The sequence below is a fragment of the Lagenorhynchus albirostris genome, chromosome 11 (genome assembly GCF_949774975.1).
Source record: "Lagenorhynchus albirostris chromosome 11, mLagAlb1.1, whole genome shotgun sequence".
NCBI lineage: Eukaryota > Metazoa > Chordata > Mammalia > Artiodactyla > Delphinidae > Lagenorhynchus > Lagenorhynchus albirostris.
Window position 1 is genome coordinate 78,940,591 of NC_083105.1, and position 16,491 is coordinate 78,957,081.

General features: G+C 35.4%; 1 protein-coding gene across 5 annotated transcripts in view; it reads left to right on the forward strand.

Annotated features, from left to right (window-relative positions):
* The window catches only part of CAPRIN2 (caprin family member 2), a 41,878-nt gene that overhangs the window by 3,164 nt on the left and 22,223 nt on the right, over nucleotides 1–16,491 (forward strand). For 4 of the 5 annotated variants that reach the window (XM_060166613.1, XM_060166616.1, XM_060166611.1 and 1 more), the window contains exons 3-7: nucleotides 346–408; nucleotides 7,663–7,749; nucleotides 12,653–12,891; nucleotides 14,148–14,230; nucleotides 16,266–16,433. In XM_060166613.1, the coding sequence (XP_060022596.1) occupies nucleotides 346–408; nucleotides 7,663–7,749; nucleotides 12,653–12,891; nucleotides 14,148–14,230; nucleotides 16,266–16,433 (640 nt within the window). Of the gene's footprint in view, nucleotides 1–345; nucleotides 409–7,662; nucleotides 7,750–11,282; nucleotides 11,358–12,652; nucleotides 12,892–14,147; nucleotides 14,231–16,265; nucleotides 16,434–16,491 lie in introns of all 5 variants that reach the window. The other variant, XM_060166612.1, reaches the window with a different exon arrangement.

The window sequence follows — 16,491 nt, forward strand, 5'->3', positions numbered from 1 at the left end:
TTGTATAACCTTGGGGGACAAAATTGCCCCTGATTGAGCACCACTGGGTTAGGAGCATATGATTGATTAAATCCCTGTGTGTCACGTAGTCTAATTATAGAGGCCATTAAGAGAAAAAGGTTTTATTACTGCTTAACTTTTGTAATTCCAGACTAATGTTGATTGTAATATTTTTTTCCCTGACTGGAACTCACCTACAATTTCTGCTTGCCTCGTAGTAAAATGTTATTCTTACAGATTGATAGCTAACTTCAAGAACTTTGTTTTCATAAGGAACAGTCTGGTATTTAGTTTGTTTCAGAATTTTATATCAGGTTGTAGTAGATACAAGTTTCTCTTTTGTAGCTCAAACTGGAAGATTACAAGGATCGCCTGAAAAATGGAGAGCAACTTAATCCAGACCAGTTGGTAAGTGGTTTATGATCCTTTGGCCAGACCTACTGATTTTCTTTTCTTAGTAAAACTCTAGATGAATTTGGGGGAGACCAAAGATTTGATAGGCTAAAAAAGAAGAGTGAGAATCCACTGGATTTTTCAAAGACTTTGTCTTCACCTATTAGATCTCATAGTTTTGACTTTACTTCTTTTGCACTAGTAGATGGTGTACGGATGGGTGTGTGTGTTGTCAAATAAGAGGGAAAATGTAGACTATCGCTAAGAGTTAACGTATGGATTTAAATTTACCTTTCACTAGAGTGGACTAAAGGAGAAGAGCAGGGAATCATCTAGCTTTCTATTTTTCTAAACCTAACATCTCTCTGCTCTGAAATATAAAAGAATATTTACTACAGCTTACCTTGGTTTTCTCTAGTTGCTTCCCTCTAATTCCTTTGATGGTTTCTCCCTGCTTTTCTATCCTGAATTGCCATGTTCCTTCGCAGGAGGCATGTTTATCTGATAGATAGATGTTGGGCCTTTTTTTTTTTTAAAAAAATCTTACTATAACTATTTACTATTTACCACATTTAAAAATATTGTTTACCAAAAAAAAAATATTGTTTACCTTCCCATGATATACCTGGTAATTGCAAATTTTATCTAATATGGTGAAGGAGAGTTTTTGCTATATGGAAAATTTAAAAGATGCTTTATTGATGTTTGCCATTTTGACCTGATCACATCTCCTGACTAAGATGGGGACAAAATTAATCTAAAACTTATTAGATCTAGCTTGTAGATCTATTGTCTTTTATCTTTTTTAACTAAAATTTTTGGTTGTGAATCATAGGTCCTGGTATTCAAGGGCTTTTCCCTTGCCATATTGGCTGTTCTTCACTGACCTCGAATTTTTGTGATGTAGTAAATTACAGTTTTGCTGAGGCACAGATTTGAATTGTCTGAGCTCCGAGAATGATGGGCTTAGATAGCTGGTGAAAGGACTTAGCTGGACATTTCAGCGTTTCAACATGGCTTTGTTTTTAAGTAGTCATGGTATATTCGATAACTTTTAAAGTGATGAAACTTCCCTTTGTGTAAATACCCTTGGAGGAAATGTTCTGTTACAGTAGTGTTTTTGACTTTGGGGAAACATAGGGGATGGGAGTGGGGAGGTTGGTGGTTCTCATGATAGCTCTGTAAGAAATGTCGAGGATATGCTATATTTCAGAGCTCCAGCCAGGTAAACTTTAATCTCAGCATTTCATTACTGCCTTCACAACTACATGTTGCTTCTATAGTATTAATTTAGATTTCTTGAGTAATATCCTGACAAATGCCAAATTTATATTGCCAATAGATGAGTCCTCTCAACTCTAGATTCTTATGTCCAGTTGTCTTTGACATCTTTGACTTCATTTTGCTTCCCAGAACCTGTTCCTCCTTTAACCTTCACTATGTCAGTTAATGGCTTGATGAATTAGAAGGATGGAGTTGCCCAAAACCTTGGAGAATTTCTTGTGTTTCTCTTCATACCTCATATCTAGCCCATCAGCAAGTCTGGTCAATTCTGCCTTCAAAATAAATCCAGAAACAGACCATTTCTCATAAATTCTGCTTCTGCCTTCCTGTTCCACACCACATCACCTTTCATCTGCATTACTGTAACAGCTTCCTCACAGGTTTTTCTATTTCTGCTCTCCAAGTCTATTCTTAACATAGTAGCCTCAGTAATTCTTTTCAAATACAAGTCAGATGGTCATTCCTCTGCTCAAAAGTCCCTCCCTATTGGTTCCCATCATGGTGGCAAAATGTCCTATAAGGCCCTACGGAAAGTGCTCCCCACTTCCTTTTACATCTTTATTGCATTTCCTGCACTTCTCTCTCTTGCTGGCTTCATCCCAGCAACTCTGGCCTTCTTGCTGGTCCTCAAACATCCCAGCCACACTTCTACTTCAGGGCTTTTGCATGTGCTGTTCTTACTGCCTGGGATGCTTTTTTTCCCAGATGTCTAAATGGCTCCATTCCCAATCTCCTTCAGCTTTTTATTTGAAGGTCATCTTAGTAAGGCATGTCCTGACAATACCATACCTCCATTCCCCCATTCACACTCTTTTGCTCCTTTCCTTGCTTTAATTTTCTTAATAAAAGTGCTTCTCTGACAAACTGTAAAGTTTTATCTCTCCTTCTCTTACACTGTAAGTTCCATTAAAGTAGAGATTTTGTCTGTCACTGTTGTTTTCCTAGTACTTAGAATGGTTTATAGTATATGGTAGGCATTTAAATATGTATTACATATAGATTTACTAAATATAAAGTGATTGAATGTTAGGTTTTTAGGTGTGATTAAGTATATAGTTAGTGGTACTTTTGAGAAATAACATCTCATACAAGGAATATATACTTAAGGTAGAAATTTAGAAAATGCAGATGAGTCAGAAGAAAAAAAATCTATAATCTGACCCCTCAGAGAACTGTTGTCAGTAGTATAGTACTTAATTTAAAAGCTCTAAGTTTAGTTTTTAAAGTTGCAAGTAATTCACATAGTTTAGAAATCAGGAAATATTAAAAAAGATAGTTTTTCTTTCACCCTGTCCTTCCTCTGTTCATTTCTCATCTTACAAAATAATGATTCTAATAGGTTACTTTGTATTTGTCCATAGTTTCTTGAAGCCTGTATACAGTTTAGCTTAATATAGATACTTCTGGGGCCTTTATTTTTGCTTCTTTTTTTCTTAGTGTACTTTATTTTTTGGGCAGCTTTAGAAATTGAGCCGACAGTAGAGAGAATTCCTGTATACCCCTTGACCCCACCACACACGCACAGCCTTCTCAGCTGTCACCATTCCATACCAGAGTAGTACATTTGTTACAATTGAACCTACATTGACACATCATCATCAAAGTCCATAGCTTACATTAGGGTTCAACTCATTCTGTGGGTTTTGACAAATACGTAATGGCATGTATCCACTGTTATAGTAACATACAGAATAGTTTCACTGCTCTAAACATCTGTGCTCTGCCTGTTCATTCTTTATTAATGTGGTGTCAGTGTTTCCATAATACTTTAAAGTTTGGTTGAAATGCTCTCAAACTGTCAGCCTGGTTCTTTTTTGGGTGGGAGTGCTTTGAAAATATTCTCCATTTTTTCTTTGAAAATTGATCTGTTTAGATTTTTATTGTTTTTGGAGTCAACTTTTTAAAACTTTTCCTTGAAAATCACTAATATTTCATCCAGTTTTAAAAATTATTTGCAAAGATTGGGACAAAGTAATTATTTATAAAAGCCTATTTCTGTATTACTTTATTTCTAACTTTGTGTGGTTGTATTTCCTCGTTTACTCAATTAAGTTAGTGAGTAGCTTAAAAAAATTCTTTTTTAAAGCCAGCTTTTATTTTTTCTCTCCTACGCCTTTTATCTTTTTGCTTTCCTTTGGTTTATTTGCTTCATTTTCTATCTTTAAGCTGAGTGCTTAATTTGTCCTCCCCCCCACCCAACCAACCTATATGTATTTAAAGCTGTGACTATTACTTCAAGCACTGCTTTGGCTGATACTATAGATTTGATTTGATACTGTTTTCAGTATTGTTGGCTAGAAATTTTGTAATTCAGTTTGTATTTCTTCTTCAACCCAACAGTTATTTGTAATACTGTAAATAAAGCTTTCTATGATCTGCGTGATTATATGTGCCTAGCTAATATAACCTCTTTTGGTAGTAACTCTTAAGTAACCTGTTGAGACTAAGCTATAGACTTCTGAGATTTCACTATTGCTAACATAAACTTAGATTTCTCCTTTAAAATAGTAAGAAAAGTGTCTTAATGAAGTTTTTTAGAGTCCCATTTGTAACTTTAATGTCTATTTTGATTCAGGTCTGGATTTGAAATGGAAAACCGAGACTCAAGTGAGTGCTTGAGCAAAAGGCAAGGGTACTTGATGCTTTCAGCTGCTATACCTGTAGTCTAGGTCAGAGCTTTTGGGAGCTGGTACCAAGATAGTGGCAGAGGGGTTTGAATAAAGTAGTTGGATTTGAGAGGTAAAATCAACATAGCTTGGTACTGTGTAGGAATAGAGAGAAGAACCAAGAGTGGTTTCCAGGTTTCTGGCTTGACCAGTTGGGTGGATGGCAAAACCATTTATTGGGCTTGGAAACACCGGGAGAGAAGAATGTTTTGGGAGGATGGGATAAAGAGCTCAATTTTGGACCATTGATTTTAATGTGCCTGTGAAACATTAAAGGGTGAGATATCTAGTAAGTATTTATGAGAAGGTCTGGAGCATAGAGAAGTTTAGTCTACAGATCTATCACCTGTATGGCTGCTAATTGAAGCCATGAGAAAAGATGAGACTATCACGGGTGAGAGTATAGAAAGCAGAAAAGAAGCGTAAGACAGAATGCTAAAGAAATCTGACATTTCATGTTTGGATAATAATATTGATAGTGGCTAAAAATATTGATAGTGAACTTACTTTCGGGCCAGGCATCATTCTCAGTGATTTATAAACGTGAAATCATTTAAATTGCACATCTCTGTGATGTAGGTCCTATTATCTTTATAAGTGCTTAAAAACTGAGGTGAGAATAGTTAATGGAAAAATTGCCGGTAAATAAAAAGCTGGAGAAATGGGAAGTTAGTGTTACAAAAAAACAAGGGATCTTAGTAGAGCAGGAGGATGCCTTTATGTTGAAGTCTTCTGAGAAGTTAACCAAAATGAGAGCTATACAAGATGCATAGGTTTAAAGGATGGGACTGACATCGCTGACTTTAGCCAGGACAGTTCTGGTGGAATGGTGGAAACAATTCAGGTTGATAAGGGCTGAGGAGGAAATGGAAACTGTGTAGGCATTTTTGATATATGTCTGAGACTGGAAGGATGTGGTTGCCAGAAAGGCACTTTTTATTTTTCTTATTTAGGTTGGGGGAGACTTGAACTTGTTAAATGCTGGTTTCAGCATCAACAGAGAGGGAGAGGCTCAAGACATTAAAGAGAGAATCAGAGTAAGATCTCCCATGAAGGCAGAATTGAATAGGATCCAGGGCACAGGTGGAAGGACATCTCCTCCAGTATATAAAGAAAGAGAGAAAGAAAGGATGGATCCACATTTGATGATGGGAAGTCGAGGTAGTTCCCATTTGATTTTGCTTTTCTTGAGTCAAAGTTAATACCATTTGGGAGTAGATATGAAGCGGTATTCCTTTTTAGTTTTACATCCCTTTGAGGACTGTATGATATGGTTATGTTATCTGTGCATTCTTGGTTCTATATTTGGAAGGCCTCTCTACCTGTTTTATTAAGAAATATGTAGTCCAAACAAAGTATTGCACGTAAGTTACAATGCATAATAAAGCAAGTGTCAGAACTCACTGCTCAACCCAAATAGTATATTACCAACAACACTGAAGCTCCTTTGCAGAACTCTCTTTCCTGTAACCTGACCTTGAACTTTTTCCCCCTCATTCCCTTCCTTTTGTTTTAACAGGACTAATTTGTTGTCCTTAAATCTGTTAGGGTTGCTTTTTTGAAACTTATGATAAATGTTATACTGTATATTCTTCAGTTTATCATTTTTATTCATTATGTTTAGGATTTTTATATTGATGCAAGTAGCTATATTTCATCTGTTTTTCTCTACTTAGTAGTCTGTAAATAGATGGATGTTTGAGTTGTTTATTTTTTGGCATTCTACTTTGATTGGTCTTATATGTGTTACTGAGGTACAGGTGTAAGATTTCTTCAGGGTGTATACCTATCATTGGGTTGTAGGGTATACCCATAGTTAACTTCATAGTAAAAATGTTAAACTATTTTCCAAAATTATTGTACCAATTTATGCTAAGACAAGGAGTACACAGGAGTTCCTATTGTTCTGTACCTTTATAAAGACGTAGTACTATCAGATTATTTTAAAAACAGCTTTATTGAGGTATCATAAATATATTATAACATTAACCCATTGTAAACGTACAATTCAATAATTTATAGTAAATTTGTAGAGTTATGCAGCTATCACAACAATCGAGTTTTAGAACATTTCTATAACCCCTTCAAGTTCTCTTTTGTGCCCTTATTTGCTTTCTATCTCTATAAATTTGGCTTTTCTGGATATTTCATATAAAATAAAGTCTTGCATCCGGCTTTTTTGACTTACCATTATGTTTTTGAGGTTCATCCATGTTATAGCATGTATCAGTAATTCATTTATTTTTATTGCTAACTAGAATTCCTTTGTATGGTTATAACACATTTTGCTTATCCATTTACCAGTTGCTGAATATTCGGATTGTTTTTATTTTGGGCTATAACGAATAATGTACTATATAAATTTACTTACAGGTCTTTAAGTGGGCATATGTTTTAATTTCTTTTGGGTAGATACCCAGAAGTGGAATATTATATTATTTTAACCATGGAGGCTTTCTAATATGCCTTTGTCTGATTGGACAAGTTCCCCATCTTGTTCTGTTTCATAATGGCCCTTTGAGGTAAAGTCCCACCAAAAAAATAGATAACTAATGAGAACGTGCTGTATAGCACAGGGAATTCTACTTCACTGTACAGTAGAAACTAACACAACATTGGAAAACAACTATACCCCAATTAAAAAACAAAACAAAACAACCTACCCCTTCTCTAATTATCAACTTCGTTCATCTGTGAAATCTCAAAGAAAATTTTCCTCTTTAAATTTACAGGGAATTCCCTGGAAGTCCAGTGGTTAGGACTCTGCACTTTCACTGCTGAGGGCCCGGGTTCAATCCCTGGTTGGGGAACTATGATCCCACAAGCTGCACGGTGTGGCCAAAAAAAAAAAAAAAATATATATATATATACAATATTTCTGTCTCAATACTTAATTTGTCTGTTATAGGTAATTATTTACAAGTCTTTCCTACCATAGTATAAGTTTCTTGAGGTTGCTTTCATCTGTGTGATTCTCACTGTGCTATTTGTGTAATATATTTGTGTAGTGAATGAATATTGACAGAGGAATCCTATTGGCTCAGTGCTCTTAAAACCCACAGGCCTCTCTGACCTTAGACTTTATAGATAGTCAGCTTTATTATTATTATGGTTCAGATTTCTAGCATAAACAATTGAATTTTTAAATTTAACTTTATGTAACTTCTATTAAATACTTTCTCCATACTTTTTTTGAGTATGTATAGTAAATGGCTAGTTCCTAAAGTCTTAAATCTCCTCTGCTATTATTAAGGAACTTATTTTGAGATATTTGTACTTAGAAGTTCACAGAATTGATTTTTTTTATCCTGTTCGGTAGGAAGCAGTTGAGAAATATGAAGAAGTGCTACATAACTTAGAATTTGCCAAGGAGCTTCAGAAAACCTTTTCTGGACTGAGCCAAGATGTGAGTATGTTTTCTTTGCTTTTCCTAAAACGAACTTAACCACTGATCTTGAAGAAAATATCAAGTGTCTGATAATGGTGTTTGGTTATTGTTCATCTCATTCCTGCTGATATTTTATCGGGGGAGGTGGGGAGGAGTATAGTTTCTGAAGAACTAGTGTTTTCAGATTTCTAGAGTCTCAGCACAAATGTTATCTGAATATGAGGCATTGTGAATAAAGTGTTAGTTATCTAATGTGTATTATTTCACTGTGGAATTACGGAAATCATTGAGAAGGGGCATGAAAACTATTTTGACAGATAACATTTATTAAAGACGTTTTAGAATATAGGCTTGAAAATTTATATTACATAGGCTTGTAAGTTTAGCGTTACTGGTAGACTCTTCTTGAGAGCGTGGTAGTTATTACCAGGAAAATTTATGGTTCATCTTACATTTAAATAGCGTTAAGTCTGGTCCCACTGCTTGTTTCAATTGCTCTGTGTTGGCAACTCAAACTTTTCTCTTCCACAGATTTAATCAGTAATTAATAGTGAAGTCTTAAGCATTCATTAATGAAGTATTCTTCATTGTTTTAGAATCTTAGTGTTAGATGGCCCTTGAAAGATCATGTTCTACCAATTGAGGAAATAATTTGGTAAATTCATTTCTGAGATGGGGAGCATGCCTCATAAGATAGTCTTTTCTACTTTTGGGATATTTTCTTGTTTGGCGAATTAAAATTCTCTTCTCCATTCCTGTGGCATCAAAAAAGAACCAATAAAAAAATAAAAACCCCAAAACATCATTCTGAAGCTGAAGACAGCTACCATCTTAATCCTTGTAAAATATAGTTCTGAGTTGCTCTCTTCTGGATGTCTGACTTAATTAACTTTTGAAAGGTATTGTGAAACCTAAAATAGTGTAGTATAGAGACACTTCCTTCTGTTTTCTGGATAATTCTGTTAATGCAAGTCTAAGATGATATTAGCTTTGTTATCCATAGCACACTTTAACTCGTGTTTACTTATTCATCACTTAATTATAATACTTTCTGTTAGTTTCACAGTTGTTAAATACTTCTAGGCTGTTTTAGATACAATACTTCTAAGTCATTTTTTTTCTTGTGTGATTGATTCCCCGTCCCCCCACCCCCCATATGTTAAGTTTATTTAGTTTTGGTCCATTGTGCTAAAAAAAAGATCTTTTATATCTGCCTTCTGGTTGGAGGTTTGAAGTATATTTTTATAATACTTAAAAATTTCTGTTAACTCTCTTTTCTGAGTTACCCTGTCAAATTTTCATTTTCCACTCAGGTGTTTTTTTTTCAATGTATCATGTTCTTTTTATTTATTTATTTATTTATTTTTTACATCTTTAATTGGAGTATAATTGCTTTACAATGGTGTGTTAGTTTCTGCTTTATAACAAAGTGAATCAGCTATACATATACATATGTTCCCATATCTCTTCCCTCTTGCGTCTCCCTCCCTCCCACCCTCCCTATCCCACCCCTCCAGGCGGTCACAAAGCACCGAGCTGATCTCCCTGTGCTATGCAACTGCTTCCCACTAGCTATCTACCTTACGTTTGGTAGTGTATATATGTCCATGCCTCTCTCTCGCTTTGTCACAGCTTACCCTTCTCCCTCCCCATATCCTCAAGTCCATTCTCTAGTAGGTCTGTGTCTTTATTCCTGTCTTACTCTAGGTTCTTCATGACATTTTTTTTTCTTAAATTCCATATATATGTGTTAGCGTACGGTATTTGTCTTTCTCTTTCTGACTTACTTCACTCTGTATGACAGACTCTAGGTCTAGCCACCTCATTACAAATAGCTCAATTTCGTTTCTTTTTATGGCTGAGTAATATTCCATCTTATATATGTGCCACATCTTCCTTATCCATTCATCCGATGATGGACACTTAGGTTGTTTCCATCTCCAGGCTATTGTAAATAGAGCTGCAATGAACATTTTGGTACATGACTCTTTTTGAATTATGGTTTTCTCAGGGTATATGCCCAGTAGTGGGATTGCTGGGTCATATGGTAGTTCTATTTGTAGTTTTTTAAGGGACCTCCATACTGTTCTCCCCAGTGGCTGTATCAATTTACATTCCCACCAACAGTGCAAGAGGGTTCCCTTTTCTCCACACCCTCTCCAGCATTTATTGTTTCTAGATTTTTTGATGATGGCCATTCTGACTGGTGTGAGATGATATCTCATTGTAGTTTTGATTTGCATTTCTCTAATGATTAATGAAGTTGAACATTCTTTCATGTGTTTGTTGGCAGTCTGTATATCTTCTTTGGAGAAATGTCTATGTAGGTCTTCTGCCCATTTTTGGATTGGGTTGTTTGTTTTTTTGTTATTGAGCTGCATAAACTGCTTGTAAATTTTGGAGATTAATCCTTTGTCAGTTGCTTCATTTGCAAATATTTAGATTTAAATCTTTTTTTAAACACCATCCATGTGCCAGGCACCTATGGAGGTTCACTTTTTTTTTTAAATTAATTTATTTATTTTTGGCTGCGTTGGGTCTTCATTGCTGTGCGTGGGCTTTCTCTAGTTGCGGTGAGTGGGGGGGGGCTACTCATTGTGCCTTCTCTTGTGGCAGAGCACGGGCTGTAGGTGCCTGGGCTTCAGTAGTTGTGGCGTGTGGGCTATAGAGCAGAGGTTCAGTAGTTGTGGCGCACGGGCTTAGTTGCTCTGTGGCATATGAGATCTTCCTGGACCAGGGTTGGTACCCATGTCCCCTGCATTGGCAGGCAGATTCTTAACCACTGCATCACCAGGGAAGTCCAAGGTTCACTATTTTTATAGCGAAGTACCTTCCAGCCTAGGAATTTGGGGGCTTTCTTTTTTAACTCTTTCGTCAGACCTCTTCTATGGTAGCCTGTTTTGCAGTTTGTGTAGCATTTTCTTCTTTCCCTTCAAACTAAAGTTGGAAGCCTTCAGCCCACCACATCTCTCTTTATCTTCATGATATGAGCTTTGTCCTTTGGGGATTTATCATTCTAAGTCATGGTTCAGAAAATAAATTTTATGGTTCGGTGCTATTGGTTGACAGCAGTTTACTTCATATCTTCTTTCTAAATCAGTTTTCAACTGAAAGAAGAGAAGTCACCTGATTGCTTAGTTTCCACATAAATAAGAATAGGCTGCTGTCAGTGGTTTTCATGACATCTGATTATGACGTAGGAGACAGCATGTTTCTTACTTGATACCTGATAGAATCGATAAATATTTGAGGTTCTGTCATGTGTCAGACTCTGTGCTGGGTACTAGTGATATACTGGTGAACAACAGAGGTATAGTCCCTGCCATCATGGAGCTGAAGCGTAAGGGGGATGCAGCTAAAGAAAAAGATAAGCATTTCATATAATAGATACTTTGATAGGGGAAGTTCAGGATGACCTGAGCCCATAAAAACACCTAATCCAACCCTGGGAGGTGGCCAAAGAGAGATCTGAGGTAATCATGTGATATAGTCCTGAAGATGTCCTCAGCACCAACTGCCTTTTCTTATACCATCATGAATCTGTGTCCAAGGGAATCCCACTGTCTTGGAGAGCTAGAATTGCCACCTCTATCGTCTTTCCTCCTCTCAAGCAGAAGCTGAGTTTGGTAAGTGTTATTGGTGTAAGTCCATATTAAGGTCTTGGAAAAAGCTTTTCTGAGCCTTTGCCGTCCTGAAGAAAATACCCTTGCCCACGTAACCCCCAACCAGTCCATTTCTCACTCTTAAAATTTTATCTTCAGCCATTGTCTCTTGTCCCTGGTAGTAGCACAAGTCATATTTATTAAGTTGCTTTCATACCCTGTAGAAAGGAATTAATAATGCCATAATGAATCTTTTTCCTGAGGTTTTTTTTTTTAAGGCCCCATCTTGATTAGGATTTATGAATGTCTCTTTTGTAGAGTTTTAAATGTTGATGCTGAATCAAAGTACTTTAACTCATCTATAGGAAAAATATAAAAGTTTTTTTTTTGTTATCTTAATTTTCATACCTTGGAAAATATCCAGTACGTTGGAAACATTACAAACAGAAAAACACCTATGGGGAGAAAATACCTTTTGGGTTTCTCAGTGGAAATAGATGGTACTTTTTGTTATTGGTATTTTATAAATGAGAAGCCACTTTTGGAACCCACATATTATATCAGACTTTAAGGTATTACAGTTGTAAGCTTTAGAGTAGACTCGGAGCTGCTCAGTCTACACACACACACACACACACACACACACACACACACACACACACACGCATTTGAGGGAAAACTTACATTCCACTAATTTTCCATGTGTGTTTCCATGACAAACTATTATGAAAACTCTCTCAGTTTTGCTTAAAAAAACTCCTGTTTGCTGTGGCTGTTTTTTTGGCATTACATTTGTAAGACATTTTATTTCTGTTTGGTTTTCAGTTCCTTATGCTTTAGGCAGTCTTCTTTGGTTGGTTGAAAATCAACCATTTTAAATACTCTTCCCCTGGAACATAAGATTTAAAAAAAACCCCAAACTAAACTGAAGCATTTTCTTAAAATACTTAGCCTAAAAAGGCTTGGTATACATAATATGGAAAAGTAAAACCTTATGATTAATATAGACATTAACGATAGGTACTTTGCTTCTCATCATGGTGATAGTAGAGGTACTAGGTTCAGCCTGGGGTTGGGAGTCACATATTGGACTTCTTTAGCTTTGGTTAGCTGAGACAAACCAGCTAAGTACTCGGTGACTTCTTTAGCTCAAAAAGCAAGCAGGCGGTTAAATGACCTTGTCAGTTTCACAGTCAGTGTTATATATTTGAGATTTATCATCTAATCTCAACTCTTTGGGATTGGACTTTTGTAGACGAATGGGTTGCTAGTATGGGTTGTGGAGAGTTGTCAGTCTTAATTAGCGTTTGTTTTAACAGCTGCTTAAAGCGCAGAAGAAAGCCCAGAGAAGGGAGCACATGCTAAAACTTGAGGCTGAGAAGAAAAAGCTTCGCACTATACTTCAAGTTCAGTATGTATTACAGAACTTGATGCAGGAACATGTACAGAAAGACTTCAAAGGGGGCTTGAATGGTGCAGTGTATTTGCCTTTAAAAGAACTTGACTACCTCATTAAATTTTCAAAATTGACCTGTCCTGAAAGAAATGAAAGTCTGAGGTAAGTTAATGAAAATATTTTCCTGAAACAGGACACATAACACTTTAGTCTAGCTTTTCAGCATGTATATATGTATATATATGTGTGTATGTGTATATATATATATTCAGCTTTGGAAACGTTGGCCTGCCCAGACTCTCACGAGGTTGATAGCCTGTCTACTAAGAAAGTGAATTTGAATGATCTCATTAACCTGCTTCTTTATTGTAACACTGATTTTTAAAATGTCTAATCAAGTTTTAACCTTGTATAGGTATTAACCATAATACTAATTATGTATATTCTTAAAAATTTTTTGTAATTATATCAGGCTGTTGTGTTACCTGAGAGTCTTTGCCTCCTTACTACTGCTGTACTTAAGTGGAGGTGAATAAAATTTAACTTGATTAGTATCACTAAACTGTCAAAGTAAGAATTATTGAGTGTTCTTCTTAGGCTGTGAGTAAATACTGAGAAACAAATCTGATAATTTAAAATATAAAACCAGCAAATTGAGGCAACCCAATTTTTTTCTCCTACAGTATCTATTTACTGTTTTTGCTTAGATGGAGTAAATCAGCTAATGAGCAGAAGCTGTATGCTTTTGGTTTGTTAGATACAGGTTGTTTCAATGCTGTGTCTGTTAGCCATGCAAAAGCAGTTAGATTTCAACTGCTTTAGAAATTAGCCCTATCAGTGCAGGAAGAAACCTGATAAAACTCTTAATTACTTATATATAGCCATATATATATATTTATTCCCATCCCAATAGTCTGTTCCATCATCATTACCTATTTGGATGCTTCCTTCTCTTGCTTCAGTTTGGTAGATCCAAGGAATGTGGCTTACTTTAATATGTGAAATGTAAGTGAAACAATTTGAAAAATGAGCTGCTCTCTTTAAAGACAAATGCAGCTCTTAATATTTCCATTCCACTGTTTTTTTTTTTTTTTTTATCTAGGGCATATACTTGATAATGAAGGATACCACACTGATTGGTTTAAACTCTTTTTGGTCTATTCCTTAATAGCTGTATTTGGTAAAATCTTTATTTTAGTTGTTTTAAGGAAAAATGCTGAACGTTTGAAATCCATAAATGGGTATTTAGTCATCTTTTATAAAATTTCAATTTTTCATTTCCAAAGAGTAAAAAACCACAAAATTAACATTGAATGTCTTAATTGTTGATGGGTTATATTGTATAAATTGTACTGCTCCATATATAAATATATGTGCCTCTAAAGCCACTTTGTTCTGCTGCTGCTTTTCCTTGTCAGTGTTGAAGACCAGATGGAGCAGTCATCCTTGTACTTTTGGGACCTTTTGGAAGGTAGTGAGAAAGCAGTGGTAGGAACGACATGTGAGTTTTCTCTACTCTGGACTTATGCAGTAAATACTAAACTTTACATCTAGGAGTTTAGTATGATATTGAGGGCCAAAACTGTGTCAGTCCATCAGAACTTACATGTCTGACAATACTAGATTCATCGGCAGAATGATATCTTTGTTTAGTTCTGTTAAAAGCAGCTATTGTATAATTGTACTCGCTAAAATGGAGCCTAGGGAGAGTTTTGAGGTGACGAGTCACTGTCATTTGGGAACAAGAGCTAGGGACTAGTGCTTGAGCATTTTGGGGTTCAGTTCTCTATTGTGCGTGGTAGTACCTGTTCTATTTACAAATCTTAAATCCACATATTGTTAATATCAAGGCTTATCTATCAGACTTGCTTAAGAAAATAAGAATGATTTGGCTACATAGTCTATTGAAATATTGTTGTCTATTGGTCTGGAAATAATCTGGGGAGAAAGAGTGCTTTTGGCTTCCTAGATAGGCTTTGGCCAAATGACCAAGTACAAATGTTTGGACATGAAGTACACAGTTTTGTGTACTAGTTTAGGATAATGAAAACTCATTGGAAGCTGGTAAACATTTTTATTACTAGTGATTGCTTCCTTTTTAAAAATATTTAAGTATGAATAACTATCTCAATTTCTAAGTCCTTTAAAGTTTAAACCACAGAAATTTATTGCTTGGCTGGAATGCAAAATGATACAAAAACTTTGGAAACTAGTTTGTTAGTTTCTTATAAAATTAAGCATGCACTTACTATATAACCAAGCAGTTACACTTCTGGTACCGGAGAGAATTGAAAACATACATTCACATGAGTACTTGTACATGAATGTTCATACCAGCTTATCCTAATAGTCCCAAATTGAACACATCCCGGATGTACACCAACTGATAATTAATAAACAAAATGTGATATATTCATGCAATGGAATCTACTCAGCAATGAAAAAAGGAATGAATTATTGATACTGAAACAGCATGTATGAATCTCAAAATAATTATGCTGAGTGAAAGAAGCCAGACAAAAAATGAGAACATATTGTATGATTCCATTTATATGAAATTCTAGAAAAGACATAACTAGAACGATAGCAGGTCAGTGGTTGCCAGGGAGTAGAGGGAGGAGATTGATTATAAAAGGGGCATAAGGGAACTTTTTGAGTTGTTTAAAATGTTCTGTATCGTGGTTATGGTGGAAGTAACATGACTGTTAACATCTGTTAAAAATGTACACTTAAAATGTGAATTTTGTAAATTATACCTCGAATTTGATTTAAAAAAAAAGGTCATCTGTGTGTCACAGTATTTCTGTGAAAGGAATAGTAGACCCAAATCAAGTATGAGAACTCTGCTTAATTTGGGAATTATGTTTTTAGTGGATATTAAAAATAAAATAGACTTTAGACCTATTTATGGTACAGTGACTTTAATAACATCATTTTAAGATTTTTCTTGATCATCAAATGGTGATGTGCTAGGAGTGAAATATAGCATAACTCAAGAGTAAAATCTTAATCATGGAATTTTATACTTTAAAAATTCTTTAGAGGTTGTCCAAAATAGGTTTTTCTAAAGTTTATGTTTGAGGAACTGTGTTGTTTATTTCTCTTAAAGCCTAATTACTTGGGGAAGGTAGAGTAATTGCTTTTTGTGATGTCTTGGGGGCAGATGGGAGGAATCACTTTTCTCCCAGCTCAGGGAATAGATGTGTGCTTTTATAACATACTAGATAAAGTCCTTGATTGGAGTCTCTGATTTTTAGCCATTTTTCAAATGGTGTAAATGGAGGCCCAGGGAAACTTAAGTGACTTGCTAAACTTTGGGATTCTGATTTTTAAAATTTATATTGATTCAGCATGACGTAACGATGGACTGCATATTTCCTTTTCATGGTACGACCAGTTCTTTGAATACCCTCAGTGTAGACTGTTATAATGACATACTACAACTAGGATAAAATTATATTACGATTTCTATTCCAAATAATTTTCCATGAACTATTAGGCTATGTGATAACGAAGTCTTAATCACTCTTTCTTAGACAAACACATGAAAGATCTACTATCTAAATTGTTGAACTCAGGCTATTTTGAAAGTATCCCAGTTCCAAAAAATGCTAAGGAAAAAGAGGTATCATTGGAGGAAGAAATGCTAATAAAATCAGAGAAGAAAAAACAATTATCGAAGACTGAATCTGTCAAAGAGTCAGGTTTGTTGTGATCTCTGAAATTGTTTATAGTGGTTGCATTTTTAACACTTAACCAAAA